The 15,783-nt window shown below is 35.2% G+C and overlaps 1 protein-coding gene across 1 annotated transcript in view; it reads right to left on the bottom strand.

Moving 5' to 3' along the window:
* The window catches only part of LOC150093937 (uncharacterized), a 209,264-nt gene that overhangs the window by 42,625 nt on the left and 150,856 nt on the right, over nucleotides 1-15,783 (bottom strand). Inside the window, exon 13 of the mRNA XM_090412924.1 lies at nucleotides 13,973-14,030. Coding sequence (XP_090269050.1) covers nucleotides 13,973-14,030 — 58 coding nt within the window. The remainder of the gene's footprint in view (nucleotides 1-13,972; nucleotides 14,031-15,783) is intronic.

Here is a 15,783-nt window from a genome sequence, read left to right as displayed (position 1 = left end):
CATATAAGCTTATTCAACTGTCTTCCCACCATACCAGCTTTGCTTATTCTGTTGTCTAATTCCACATAGACAACATTTAATTTGTCACCTTCACTAAAAACTATGCCTAAACAGCTAAAATATTTTTCAGGAAGTACAAGATGAATAATGGTAATCAGTCACATGAAGAATATAAAGAACAAGCCAGGAGAGTGACTCAGTTAGTAAGGAAAACAAAAGTAGAGTATGAGCAGAAATTGGCAAATCAGGTTAAGAAAAACCCTAGTGTTTTTTTTAGATATGTGGCAAGTAGAAGATAGAATGATCATGGAAAGATGAAGTTAAGGGATGAAAGTGGTAGAATAGTAACTGCTGCAGAAGACATTGTTGGGGTATTCAATGATATATTTATAATGGCGTTTCATCCTGATCAGGATTGAATCATGAGGAATTTAAGTGTGGAGGACATGCAGGGGGATGGCTTAATTGTGAGTGAGCAGGAGGTATTTGAGGAAATAAATAACCTTGATGTTAATAAGGCGATAGGATTTGATGACATATCACTATCATATTAAGGGAATGTTCCAGGGAACTGGCAGTAGCATTGGCATGCCTGTTTAATAAGTTTTGCAACAGCACAGGTTCAAAGAGAGTGGAAGGAGGGTAAAATTGTTCCACTGCATAAAGGCGGTGATAAGGCTGTAGCTTCAAATTATAGGCCGGTCTGTATATCTGGAGTTGTGGTGAAGGTCCTGGAGAGATTGGTGAGAAGTAGGATACAGAAATGGGTTGATAACAGCAGTATTCTCTGTGGTAATCAGCATGGATTTGTTAAGGGGAGATCATGTTTCACTAACTTACTTATGTACACAAGGTGACAAATACCTTGGACAGAGGAGATGCATATACAGCGGTGTATTTGGATTTTGCAAAGGCTTTTGATAGACTGCCACATGACAAGCTCTTAAATAAATTGAAACAGATGGGATTGGATAACAGAGACTTCTATGTTGGATCAGTGACTGGCTGTCAGATAGGTATTCAGAAAGTTGTATATGGGGGTGCAGTATCTTGAAAGAGAAAGGTCACCAGTGGTGCACCACAGGGATCAGTTTTGGGGCCGTTGTTGTTCAATTTGTATGTTAACGATATTGGGTTGGGTTTTAAATAGTGATATCCAGCTGTTTGCAGATGATACAAAACTGGGGAGAGCAATGCACAGTCAGGCTGATGTTAATGCCTTACAAGAGGACTTGAATATATTGCATGAATGGGCAGGTAATTGGAACTGTCATTTCAATGTTGCCAAGTGTATGGTTTGAGATTTGGTAAGCAATGATGGGATGCAAAGTATACACTTCATGGGGAAACTTTAACAAAAGTAGAGGAGATGAGAGATCTAGGAGTGATGGTGGACAAGGACCTAAAATTCAGAGGCCACATTGCACAAGTTGTGAAGACATCACATCGAATAATGGCAATGATGCAGAGAACCTGACATGCAGAAATAGAGAGGTTATGATTCCATTGTATAAGGCCTTGATCAGGCCTCATATGGATCATTGTGCACAGATTTGGTCGCCAGGTTTACATAGTGACGAGGATATGTTGGAAAGGGTACAGAGAAGATTCACAAAGGTAGTCAATGGTCTTTGGAATGTGGAGTACGAGGACAGATTGAGAGAATGTAAGTTTCTGAGCCTTGTGAATAGGAGAAAGGGGGGGGGGGTATGATTGAGACATATAAGCTGGTCAGGGGTTATCAGGTAGACATAGAAGAGATTTTTCATAGAATGGGAGAGAGGAGTAGAACAGGAGGCCATTGCTGGAAACTGTATAAGGAGGGTGTAAGCAAAGGAGTGACAAGCAGGTTCTTTGCATGGAGGGTGGTTGGTGAGTGGAATGCATTGCGTGAGTGTGATGTGGACACATTGAATCAGTTTAAGACGCAGTTGGATGATCATTGTATGCAATAGTGAGTACCTCCCACGATGAGTCTCTGACTCCATGGAGATCAAATGTTGATAGTAATAATAATAATGATAATAATATTTTATTTGTTATACAGATTCTCCAGGGAGAATGCAGCTGATGTGTTTGTATGTGACTGACAATTTTTATGGTTTATCATTTTATTGCTAATTTTCATGCCAGATTAGTGACAGCTGTAATTCAATTTCGTTAGAGAATCCTGGAGACACAGGATTCTCTAACTGCACAGAATGAGTTAGGAGTACAATATCATCTACATAAAGAAAAGAGCTAAGTTTGATATCACAGATTCTAATATCAAATTTCTTTCATAATGCAATCCATATAAATATTGAATAAAAGTGGACATAATATGAATCCTTGTCTTACCCCTGACTTTAGAACAAACCATCTTCCCGTATTTCCTTCAATTCTAACTGCTGATTTTACAACTTAAATATAGACTATGTATTGCTCTGTATCATGTTTCATTTACCCCACATTATTCTGCTGTAATGTTTTTCTCTGGACACCATATCATATGCCTTTTCCAGATCCTTGTCATATTCCCATGATTCCTCAATTATTTGTCGTAAAGTGAAAATCTGATCTTGACAACCTCTATTTGGCCTGAACCCAGCTTGCTCTTCTCAAAGTTTCTTTTCACATTTTTTCTCGGTCTCTTTTCAAATATGCTTGAATAAGTCTTACCTGGAACACTTACTAGGGAAATTTTCCTACCAAGTGTTCCTTTTTTTTTGCTCTGAGAGCTCTACTCCAATCATCTGGAATTCGGCCTTCTGACCAGACTCTCTGTAATACAGTGGTGCCACTAGAAAACTTTTATACCTCCATATTTAAGCATTTCTGATTGAATATCATCAACTCCAGCTGCCTTTCCACATTTCATTTTTTAAAGCTTTTTCTACCTCACTTATTGATATATAATGCTTGCTTGCATTTCTCTTGAAAATTTTCTGTTACTGTTCCATCACATTGTTTTGTTTAACAGCCTTTCAAAGTAATAACTTTGGATATCTAGGATATCTTTATCTTGTTGCCTTTATCATCTTTGATTCCTTTTATAGTACTTTTTCCTCTATTTCTACACTTGTTTGATAGCTGCCAAAACATTCTGTCACCTTCCTGATATGTATCTTCCATATTCTTACTTTTAGGTAACTTATTTGCTAGGAGCTCTCAGTATGCTTTCCTTTTCTCCAGGACTGCTGCTTTAATTTCTTGTGGCCACTATGGTGTTCTTATTTTTCTATCCTAGACAACTTCCCCACATGCCTCCTTAGCTGATTCATTCAATGTTTTCTTCACTTTGGCTCTGTGGCATAAAGATATCACTATTATCGTATGACATAGTCAATGAGGCTTTTCTTATTTCTTGTGTCTTCTCTTCATGTGATCTTTGCACATCTTTATGTTGGAACAAGGTGTTAGTAATGAGTGGTCTGTACTTGAGCAAAAATCTAGCAGATACCATTATTATTAGCATAGCATTTTTCTCCACATTTTCCTATATGCCTGGTGGAATTCATTTCCTACTCTGCTGTTTAGATCTCCAACAAGAATCAGCTTTTCCATTTTCTTTATATCAGCTACCTGCTGTAATGACTCAAAAAATTCCTGCACTTCTTCCTTGGGAGAATTTTCTGTGGGACTATAGACACGAATAAGTTACACTGTCCATTTCCCCATTTTGAAGTTTACCCATAAGCTACTTGAAATTGCCTTCCAGTGAAGAAGTTTATCTTCACGTTTGATGTTGAATGCTATCACTACTCCTTCCCTTCCTTGATTATTGCTCAAATTGTCCTATATAATTATTATTTAGTAAGATCCCACTTGTTTTTGCGTTCTTCGTCTCAGTCATGCCAATTATGTCTTGTGGTACTTTTCCAGTTCTTCTACAAGGTCAATTTGCTTTCCATTAATACTGCTTATACTAATGGTTGCTATCTTCAATTCTTCTGACGTTAGGTTTCATCTTCTTCTTCTTCTAGATATTGAGTTTTAAAACAGAAACAAACTCAAACATTCTCTCTTGAAATGGACAACGCCCTGACTTGAAATCTCATCATGATGTAACATTATATATTTTTCTGGCATATGCCAACAGAGAATACAATTTGATCAGTTAAGTCCCAAATGCCAGTCCAATGGGATATACCCTATTAGTAGGTATTCACTAACAATTCATTAACTAAAGACTGGACATTATGTCAGAATCTCCAGTTGGTTTTCTGCATTGTTTGAAGATGATGTGGAAGTCTCCTCCCAGTTATTTGACTTTTACCCTTAAGAAACCCCTACTGAAATTATGTTATTTCAAATTAATATTTGCAGGCTAGTTAGTTTTGGACTGAGAAACTTCCAATGATTCAGAGTTATAACTGTTGGCCTGATTGGTTAGTGCATTCACTCTCCAACCAACATGCTGCAGAGTTTGAATCCCAGCCTGGGCAGGGACATTTGTAATTGTCTTTAGGTGGGAGATGAATTTCATTACATGGTGCAAGACTACTGTCCCATTTATTAAGGGCTTGAGTATCCTGAAAAAGTTCCATGTTTGCTCTGTGGAGTAAGGTTTCTTGAAAAATAAATGAAAAATACAAAAAATAAATAAATAAATAAACTAACACAAAAGAATGATAAAAACATCCTTTATTCATCCCACAGGACCAATATACTATAGGTTTACAACCATTTTTGGGTGAGATTCACATTAAAAAAAGTTTTATTATACTTATAGATAAAAATAAGAAATTATATTATTGTTTTAATCTATATTTAATCTAATTTAAATTTAAACACACACACACACGTGCGCACGCACACACAGCATTTATTTGTAATAGGCATTGTGGCCTCTTGCATGTGAGAGTGATATATAAAGTAATAGTATTTTCACAACTAGCCTTTGATATACTGAGGAGTACTTGACTTCACCAGTGCAATAAACATATAAAATCTACTCCCCAAATGGTTTCACCTTTCACTAAAGGTTTATAAATGGAAAACAGATTTCTGCAATCAGGTTAACATGCAGTATCTTCATAGATCATCATCATCAATTACTGATGTGTTTATCCCTCGAGGTTTGTAAGGGTCTGGGAATCTAAATGATGAGACTACCAATAAAGGCTGAACCAAGTCTGGGAACTGACACATCATAGTGTAATTACACCAATGCAGGTGCTTAATATGTTTACAGTGGGACGATTGATCATAGCTCTGTCATCGCCAACCTAACCATCTGGGGAAGCAAGAGAAATTACCATGCAACCCAGCAATTTTGTGGCTGCATGTTGCTGGCCGCGCCACTTATAATGGTTTTTTTTGACTGTAACTAAATCAGCTGTAATGACTGTAACAAATAATTAAAGAGAATGATATTTGATTAATAGTTACTATACTAATTACTAAAAGATGCAAAGAATGGCCAGCCTGGCTGGCCAAGTGGTTAGCGTGTCCGCTCTCCAGTCAAGAGGCTGCGGGTTCGAATCCCACCATGGGCATGGACATTTGTGATTGTCTGTGGAAAAAATAGTGGTGGCAGTTGGCGGTAGATGGCGTTGGTGTAGTTGCGGTTAATTGGTGGATTGTGAGTAGTGGAAGCAGAGTTGTAGAGTAGATGCCCTCAATCGATGAGTCTTTGGACACACTGGAGGTGACTAATAATAATATAAGGGAGAGAAGGAATAGGCATGAATGGAAATACTTTCATTACTGTCAAATGGATTATAAATAATTTATGTCTGTGTATCCTGTAAGTTGCTGGGGAAGGAGTGAATAACATATGATCCTATAAACTGTAGACTTGCATATTTGCATTTATTATAGGCATTAAAAAACTTATGAATAGAGGAAAAGGGATTTATTTGTGAAATATAAATCACAAACCAATAATAAACAGCAGTTATGTACATTGGTAGATCAGTTAATAACTATGGGGGGGGGAACCTTATCTAATAATGCTGATCAGGTGATTCATATGGGTGTGGGAGGAATATATATGGGTTGATGGAGCAGAAAATCACCTTGTACTGTCAAAAGAACAGCCTCCCACACCAGGGACTTCATGCTCTGATCAATTACAACTCTTTTCTTCAGCAAAATTACTTTTTTTTGAAAAAAAAAAAAAAAAAAAAATTGAAACAACTTGTTCAATTTTATGTAGATGATCATTAGTCTCCACATCATTATTACACAAATGCCAATATTTGGGCATTTGTAAAAATCTGTCTCTGTGCACTGCATTTTTTATTCTTCAGTTTGCATGCAAGGAATTCTTCGATTAGTACAAGTGGATTTCACTACCACGTATTATACCGATAAGTAAAAGGAATCCAAAAAATTTCTTCTTTGAATGTGGGTACCCATTTCTCAGATTTCATTTGTCTATCTGAAGTTTCACAAGCAGATAAGCAGCGATATCTGTTAGTTTCTTTTACCATAAATTTCATAAGGTCATCAATTAGGAATGCAGAGTTCACTGTAGATGGATTTTCCACATCAAGTGGTAAAAGCAGCTCATCTTCTGTCCTGTATTCCTGAATAAATGCTCCCACATTACTTACCAGATTCCATTCATTTGAAACTGAAAATTCAGAAACCTTACTTTGTGAAATATCTTTCTCATCAGATGAGGAACTGCTTTGTAAATATAATACATGAAATCATCATCATTGAAATTATACACTTCATGTTTTATTTTTTATTTTTTTTGACAGCAGTCAGAAACTCATCACTAGAACATTTGGAATTTGCATGTTTCTATTTTGTTGGCTTTCATCATATGCATTCTTTTTTATAGAATATAAAAGGATTCATTTTCAGTTAGGAATAGATTAATTTTTGCTGAAGACCGGAAGCAACTATTCTCTGCTGAAAAAGTTGCAACTAACATGTCATATCAACTGTGACAATGAGCCTGCCCAATATGGAAGTCACATACATGAGGTAATGACAGCTCCCATGAGTATGATAAATGTGGAAAACGCTTCCTGGTTGAATGAATTAAAGCAATTGGTGGTCAAGCTGGATGCTCAGTATACAAAAAACTAGGCATGAATATACTTCAAATGTATCTTGTTTACTTATGCCAGGGTTGTACACAGTTATAAATATAAGTACAATGTTCTGTCAAGTATAACATATTATCAACTCAATTTATAAAAAGACATGCTTTACATAATGAATGTTGTGGGAGGATGGTACCAAGCACAACTTCTATAATCATTTCTCTGAGGAATATATAAAGAAAATAGCAGTTGGCTTTCATTGTGGCCATCAAAATTATTTTCTCAACAGTGCTAGAAACTTTGTGGTAAGTTCTGTAAGTAGGAATATAGTTTACAAAAATCAAGACACTGACAAAGTTCTAATGGTATAATAATTTAAATTTCATGTTATCAGTTTTCCAAATAAGACAAACCGTGCAAGTGGGTTTTAAAGTTAATTGTGTTTAATTTTAGGTTAGCTGGTTTCAGTTACAAATACTTGTTCATTAATACTGTCTAGATCTACAAGTTTTCCAAAATAGCATTCAGCATTACATTTCACGGATTTTATTCACAGTTAAAAACAATTCAAAGTCATCTCTCACCTATTTGAAGCTAAGAACTAGCTAACTGAAGAAATGAACTGAAATTAAACAATCATAAGTTTAAAGCCCAGTTGAAAAATCTGTCATATTTGGAACACAGGTAACAGGAAATTTAAACCACTGGGGCATTAATAATTATAATAGTAATCTGTGGAGTACTTGACAGGGCCTAAATTCAAGGCCCACAACCTGCCAAGTATCCTTGACTTTAAAATCATATTTTTAAGATAAAGTGGTCAGTTCTTGTGCATCTATGTGTAAAGTGCACATATCCTCCTGGCTAGTTTGCATGGTTGCAGGAAAAAAAAAGTTTTTTGGAAACAAATTCTACATCATGTATAAGACTGACTAACTCACCTTTAATTGAAAAGCCTTAAGAAAAGTTCTTTGCATCCTGGATGGGATTCAAAACCCGGGTGTTTCCGATCAAAACTGATTGAGCAATGAGAGACTACAATGTGACATTCATGATTCACAATGACCATCTTGGTTTTTTAAAAAATATTCCTATACACAAAACTTCCCACAAAATCTTATCGACTGATAAAAACCTACTCCAATCTTTATATATTTTCAGAGAAATTATTACCAAAGTCATATTCAGCAACACCTCTTCACAACTTTCATCATATAAGCATATTAGTTATCGAGGTATGAACTTAAGGAGAATCTAAATAAGATTCTCCTTACGCTCAATCTAAAAGATAAATCTTTTAGATTTAAGATAAATACAAAATACAAAGAGGAGAGGGGAAAAATTTCTCAAACAAGCAATTACTTTTCCAACAGCCATAATAACTAAAAACTAGAGATTAGGCTTTTAATTTCTGCTATGAACCACCAATGTTAATTAACAAATCACAGTTATTCAGAAATTTATTTAAAATTTTGTAAAGATGTTTATGTTTCTATGTATTCTCTGTATACTTATGATGCGACTCCCCACATCTTAAATCAACACCTTTGAATACTTTCAATGTATATCTGTCAAGAGCACATTTTCATAATGGCACATGGGTGGGGTGGGGACAGAACAAGGGATCATCCCTGGAAATTAACTAAGAGGCATGATATGAAGACTAAATTTTTTGGTTGAAGAGTAGTGAATGAGTAGAACAGATAGCCAGAGTGATGCGAGTGCTTTGTCTGAATATGAGTTCAAGGAAAGGTACAATAGATACTATGTGGACAGTCTGGGTCTTCTGTGATGAGTTTTTGGACTCCATGAGGAGCACCAATGCAATAATTCCCTTGGAATTATTATTATTGCAATTATTATTTCCTTGTCCAGCCATCTGGACAGGACAAGGAAAATTAATATTATTAGAATAATATTATTAATGATAACCTGTTTTTTTCTTTCATTTATTTCTATAAAAAAAAAAACAGGTTATCATTCTCCATCTATAGAAAACCAACAAACACAGGAAGATTTCTTCGTGCTACCTCACACCACCACCCCAAAGAAAAAATAGGCCTAATAAAAACCTTAAGGGATAAAGCATACAACATCCCCAGTGAAGAAAAGTGGAAAGAATACAATATTTAACACAGCTCCTACAACTGAATGGTTACACAACTAAGATAATTAAGAAAATTCTCAATACAGCACCTACAAAAAACTTAAATAAACAAGACTTCAAGAATGCAGTCACCCTTCCTTATATCAAGAATGTAACAGATAAATTAGCCAAATTACTCTACAAATACAACATAAAAGTGACTTTCCTGCCACTTGAAAAAATATCAAGATCTCTTTATCCTCCAAAACCCCACATCACCCAATGAAAAAAACCAAGGGTTTACAACATTCATTGTTCCTGTGGCATCTGCTGCGTAGGTCAGACAGGGAGATCGGGGGAAATCCACATGAGCTAACATCAAAAGGATGTACAAAAGAAGAGAGAGAGAGAACATAAATCTGGCTTAGCATATCACACAGCTTCTACTGGTCATGATGAACTCTGGGATAGAACAAACATGTCCTATATTGATAAGAATTGTTTCACAAGAAAATTTCAAGAGGCAGCAAATATGATTAAAATTCCTACGCAATGCAACAAAACCCAAGGTTTGATTTTAAATAAAGTTTGGTCATTATTTATTAAAAATTTACCCACTTCAGACCTCAGACAGAGTGAACGTGAACCACAGAATGCGACAACAAATAGCATTGTCTCTAACTAACACGCATTAACGGTTGTATAGATCTGTTATTCAGTTTTTTTAATGAACTTTTCTGATGTTCATAATACCAACAAATGAACTTATTTTTTCGTAATTTCTCATAGTTTATACTTTAAACTGTTAGTTCTCTTTACCCCTGAAAATGTTAGTCTTACGACTAACGAAACTTGTCGGGCTATTTTTAATACTTTAGTTTTTTAAAAACAGTTCACTAAACCGGAATATTTCTATTGACCTTCTTAACCAAAGAAACCTACGCATGAATAATTTTCTTGTCCTGCCTGGTGGCTTTTCTGACTTCTCTAGGTAATCTCTTTGTGAAAATTCTTGTGCTTCAGATCATAGAACTAAGTGAATAAACAGGTAAGGTATATAATGAAATATTTCAATACAGGAATAACAACGAAATGTGCACATTTGTTAGGAAATTGTTAATTAACTAAGTTTGTGGTCAGCTGCAAACTATTGGTAACCATATGTCTGGGCACATGTGTGTCATGTTTAACTAGAGAAGTTCAGACTTGATGTAAAATCGTCCCTTGTTTTTTGTTGCACTTGTTGAGGATTCGAGTCATTGCAGTTGACTCCTTGAACGCTCTTGAGGAAAATCTGTAATCTATGTGGTGTGTTTTGGTTTGTTGCTATAATACTTGATGTTTGGTTTTGGTTGTATGTGCTGCCAGTCCTGATTTGTGTTTCCTTTCATTCTGTACATCCTTGATGTGTACAGAGTGACATACCTCTCCCAACCTCCCTATCTGTCTTATGTAGCACAAACCACAGGCAGAGTTGGTCTTGCAGACATCAGGTTTTTTGAGAGGTGGATGAGGAAGTTTTGGGGGTTTCAGGAAATCAGAGACCTTATTTGAAGAGGTAGAAAGCAACTTTTATATTTTGCTGATGTAAAATCCTTGATAACACATCCGTGAGAGACTATATACAGGAGATAACTGCTGTACCTGGGTTACAGCAGTTATCTCCATAACTATGTAGGGCAGACAGGTAGGTCAGGAGAGGTATATCTACATCAAGTACATTCTATACATCCTGGAAGCCATCAAGGATGTATAGAATATCCTTGATGTTCTCTATGTTCTTGAAGGAAACCCAAGTCCTACTAGGTGGAGCACCTTCTGTAGGCATTTGTAGGTAACAAATTGGGATCTCTGAGGATTAATGTTTCCCAAATTCCAAAAGTTTATTGCATCAATATTTATTTAAATTAGGTTGATTTCTGAGTGCAGCTGCAGATTCCAAAAACAGTCTTTCTTTTTGAAATTTACTGTGATGGTGTATGGTGTTTTTTTCCCTAGAAAAGTCAGGATTTGCTGGAAAACTTGAACACATTCAGTCCACTTAGTTCTTCAAGTTTTCCAGCAAATCCTCAATTTAGGACTTTAAGCAATTTTTCAGCTTTAATTGGCCACCATCCATAGTGTTTTAATTTTAATTTATATGTATACTTATATGAGTAACTTTTGTGTGAATATGTTGCTCTCTAGCTTAATTTATTTTTGTAACCTAACAGATAATAATAACAGGACTCTAGCTTTGATGTAATAAGGTTTTTTTTCCCACCAGAGGTCAGGCCAATAGTTTTAACAGTTAACAAAAACAATGCAACTTTAGCATACCATGTAGATTGTAGTGTAGCTTGTTTCTTTGTATATATACACCTTCTGTCCAAAAAGAAACCGAACTTTTGATAGAAAATAAAACACTAGCCAATTATAATTATTCAAATCATTTATTTCAATCAATACTCTCCCTCAGCTTCGATACAGTATTTGGCACAGTGAATTAATTCATTAAATGAGTTTTTTTTATATCGGTTTTTTTTTTGGGATAATGTTGAGGGTCATGGTTACTGCTGCTTTAACGTTTTCAATGGTGTCGTATCGCTTTCCTTTCATTGGCAAATGAAGTCGGGGGGGGGGGGGGGGGGGGGGGGGGAGTCGCAAGGTGCTAAATCAGGTGAATACAGTGAGTGATCCAACACACAAACTTGGTTTTTGCTCAAAAACTGTCTCACAATGTTTGAACGATGAGATGGTGCATTATTGTGCAAAAGTGAATTCTTTGTGGATGATGTCCTTGGAATCGTAGAAACAAATCAGCGTTGTCTTTACTTTTGACTTCTCCAAGCGACTTTTTTCGGATGCTCCTCTTCTGGTGGTCTCCACTCAGCACTTTGGCACTTTGTTTCGGGCTCATACTCAAAACGCCGCATTTCGTCGCCAGTAACGATTGTTAACAATCAATCTCACGGACGATTTCGGGTTTTCTTTGATGAAATGATGCACTTTTCGGATGTTAACTTCGCTCAGTCCAGTTTTTGGATGGCCCAGCTTTTCGTCATCCTCAAGCGTCTCATCACCACTTTGAAATCACTTAAACCACTTGTAAACTTGAGTACGGGATATGCAATCATCACTGTATGCTTTCTGAAGCATTTGAAGCGTTTCAGTAAAAACTTTTACCAAGTTTAACACAAAAGTCAATCGCAGCTCTCTGTTTGAAACTCATTTTCCAACCATTTGTCAAAACACAGTCACTCTTGGCACTATAACTCGGCTTCTAATAAAATAAATGTCATAAATAGTTTACACAACACTAATGAAGGTTGCCGCTTTCGACAACAAAAAGATACAACAGGTGATGCCACTAGTCTCTTCTATTTTAGAAAAGTTCGGTTTCTTTTTGCACAGAGGGTGTATATATTTCAGGTGATGCCACTAGTCTTCTATTTTAGAAAAGTTCGGTTTCTTTTTGCACAGAGGGTGTATATATTTCAGGTGATAACCATAATGTGAAGGTCGAAACGTCGAGTGATTATTTTGGTTTATATTAAACTGAAGTTTTACTCTAATATGGTAGTTGTTTCCATAATTTTTTATGATGAATAATAATGTAAACTTAATCATGTAGTGCTGTCATAGTAACCTGATCACTCCTTGGAGGCACATATCAGGAAATTTATGATGAAAAGTATTCTTTAAAACTGACCCAAAGAAATTTTTCAATACATGAGTAGTAGGGTGAGAACAAAAAGTAACCCCTGGAAGTTGTGTAAGAGTGCAGTTAATAAGGGTGTGCAGACTAGGTTCTTTGCTTGGATAGTAGTGAATGAGTGGAAAGGATTGCTAGAATTAGTTGCAGATGCCCTGACAGTAGATGAAGAAAGGTATCATAAGTACAATGCATATAAAGGTTAGTATGTTCTTATCCATGGAGATACTCATATAATACAATATAAAATTACAAACTGTTTTAATAACTTATTAACAAAGGTTAATATCTAATAGGAATTTCAATAAAATGGTTCTTGATAAATTATTTGTTATTGCCTTTCTGAAAATAAATGCCAATTTACTAATTAACTAAGTTGATGTTTAGACATGGTAAATCAGCTTAAATTTCACAGCTAGACTTCAAACTACAGAACATTTTAATCAACATGCAGGAAATACTTAATATAGTGCTTCACTACAGTTAAGCCAGCAAGAAATGAAACTCTTCAATAATATTCATAAGATGAAACATGGAATATAGACTAAAAATTAGTTTGTTATCCAAATTACAAACTATAATGAAATGCACTCACCTAGAAAGTGTTAAATGTCTTTCAGACACAACACCATGCCTCTTGGAAGTAAGCACTGTTGACAAGAAACACAGTGTTGTACCTAGAGATACTAAAACGGCTTCTTGTAAATGTATCATGGTTATTTATATAGTTATTTGTAAAATAAAATAGCCTTCATAATCTAGTTGTCCTTTATTATTCTTTTTACAGTTTTATAAACCTCACTGGTGATATTAAAAACCTCCACAGCAGTAATAATTTTCTGCTTTTTTTCCCCTCCTCCTGTTCTTTCATTTGGGGGGGGGGGGGGTTTGGAAACCAGCCTTTTTCACTCAAATAAGTTGAATTGCTATCAAAAACTATTATAATGTGATTTTAATATTACCAGCATTTTCATTTCTACTGAATGTTTTTGGAAAACAAACTGATAGAATATAAATTAGTTACATTTTTTTTTTAAATTTTTAATTTAAGAGATGAAAAAGAATTTACAGAACTCGAGTTAGCATTATACTATTACTATAGGAAATTTAAATATAAACTGATTAATTTTCAAATTCCAAATTCCTCTAAATTATACACTATTCAGAAAGTTCCTGTTAATTCTAAAAATAAAATCTCTGCCTTACCTGTGATGTTATCGCATTTTGCATGAACCCAACATTCACATTTAGAGCACTGCACCATCTAGTTTGAAAATGACATTATTAGAAATAAGAAACTGTGTTATTATACACAAATATTACCTAAAAAAAGCAATGATTAAACCTACACCCACCCAAAGTTGAAGTAAAACAGTTTGGTTGGGGACTAGTTTTGAATCCACCACATGGTAATCAATTCTATCCTCTCAATTCTGCATGCAAATAAATACTTATTTTTCATGTCTCTGAATATGAATGCATTGTATCGATGCAATGGCATACGTACATATAATTTTCTACTTTAATTAAAATAAACATTGAATTTTATGGTCAGTTAAGATGTAACCCTAGAGCTTTTAACTTTTATTTTATGTGAGTTCTATGCAGGAAAGGTTTACGAATCTATAGTTTATGTATAGTTTATTATACACCTTGTAGTGTATTACTACTGTTAGGGGAGGGGAGGGGTAAGTAATCTGCCAATTCTATTAAGAAGACCAAATATGAAACTTCTCAGATTGCTTCAGATGTCCAATAAGCAAGGCTTGGTCTCAAAATATGTTTCTGTCCTTATGATCATACTTGTGTATGTAGAAAAGTATCATCATCATCATCATCATCAAATTCCTGACATTTATCCACAAGGGGTGTACAGGATATGATAGTACTACATGAAAAATTTACATCATTACTAACTTCCTACCTACAATTTTCTGCCAAATCAAACTGTTACCTGTCAAAGCTACAACATTGTCAGATCTTATATTTATATATCTATCTTCTAAGGCACTTTTTACCATTGTCAGCATCCAGGAATGCGTTAGGCAGAGCTAATCTCAGGTGGTATGGTCACTTAAACAGAATGGGTGAGGAAAGATTAGCCAAACAAGTGTTCTCTGCCAGGTTGGCAGGAAAAAGACCCAGAGGAAGACCAAGATATAGGTCTTCCTCTGGGTCTTTTTCCTGCCAACCTGGATGAGAACACTTGTTTGGCTAATCTTTCCTCACCCATTCTGTTTAAGTGACCATACCACCTGAGATTAGCTCTGCTAACACATTCCTGGATGCTGACAATGTCAAGTAGTTCTTTACTAATATTCTTGTTTTTAATATGATATTGCCATTGATACCATCTGTTCATGTCCTTAATCTTTTTCAGAACTCTCATATCTGCAGTCTCTAGTCTTTGGTCAAGTGTTTTACTTCTGACCCAGCTCTCAGCTCCATTAGTTAAAATCGGTTTGAACACTGTCTTGTATACAGCTAATTTAGTGTTTTGACTAATTTCTCTCTTATTCCATATAAATTTATTCAGTTGACTTCCTACAATACCAGCTTTGATGATTCTGTTGTCTATTTCCATATTTAATTTACCATCTTCACTAAAAATCGTGCCTAAGTAGCTGAAATGTTTTACTTGTTCTATAGGTTCTCCATTCACAATGTAGTTGATATTTTCAATGCTTCTGCCTATTTTCATTGTCTTTGTCTCTTTATTGCTGACCATACCTATCACAACAGTTATTCAATTTAGTCAGGGAATCTTGCAGACTTGTAGCAGATTTATTTAGAGGTATAACATCATCTGCATAAAGCAAGGAGCTGACATTAACATCTCCAATTTTGATATCAGTTTTAATACCACTTTAATTCATAATGTAATCCATATAGATAATGAATAACAGGGGTGATAATGTACATCCTTGTCTGACACCAAATTTAACATTAAACCATCAAGAACATGGTTTAACATTAAACCATCTTACAACTGTAAGATGGTTGACTTACAACTCAAA

This window comes from Typopeltis vanoorti, chromosome 23 (assembly GCF_054136105.1).
Source record: "Typopeltis vanoorti isolate ZY-2024b chromosome 23, IOZ_Tvanoo_1.0, whole genome shotgun sequence".
NCBI lineage: Eukaryota > Metazoa > Arthropoda > Arachnida > Uropygi > Thelyphonidae > Typopeltis > Typopeltis vanoorti.
This window is presented reverse-complemented; position numbering and strand designations above follow the sequence as displayed.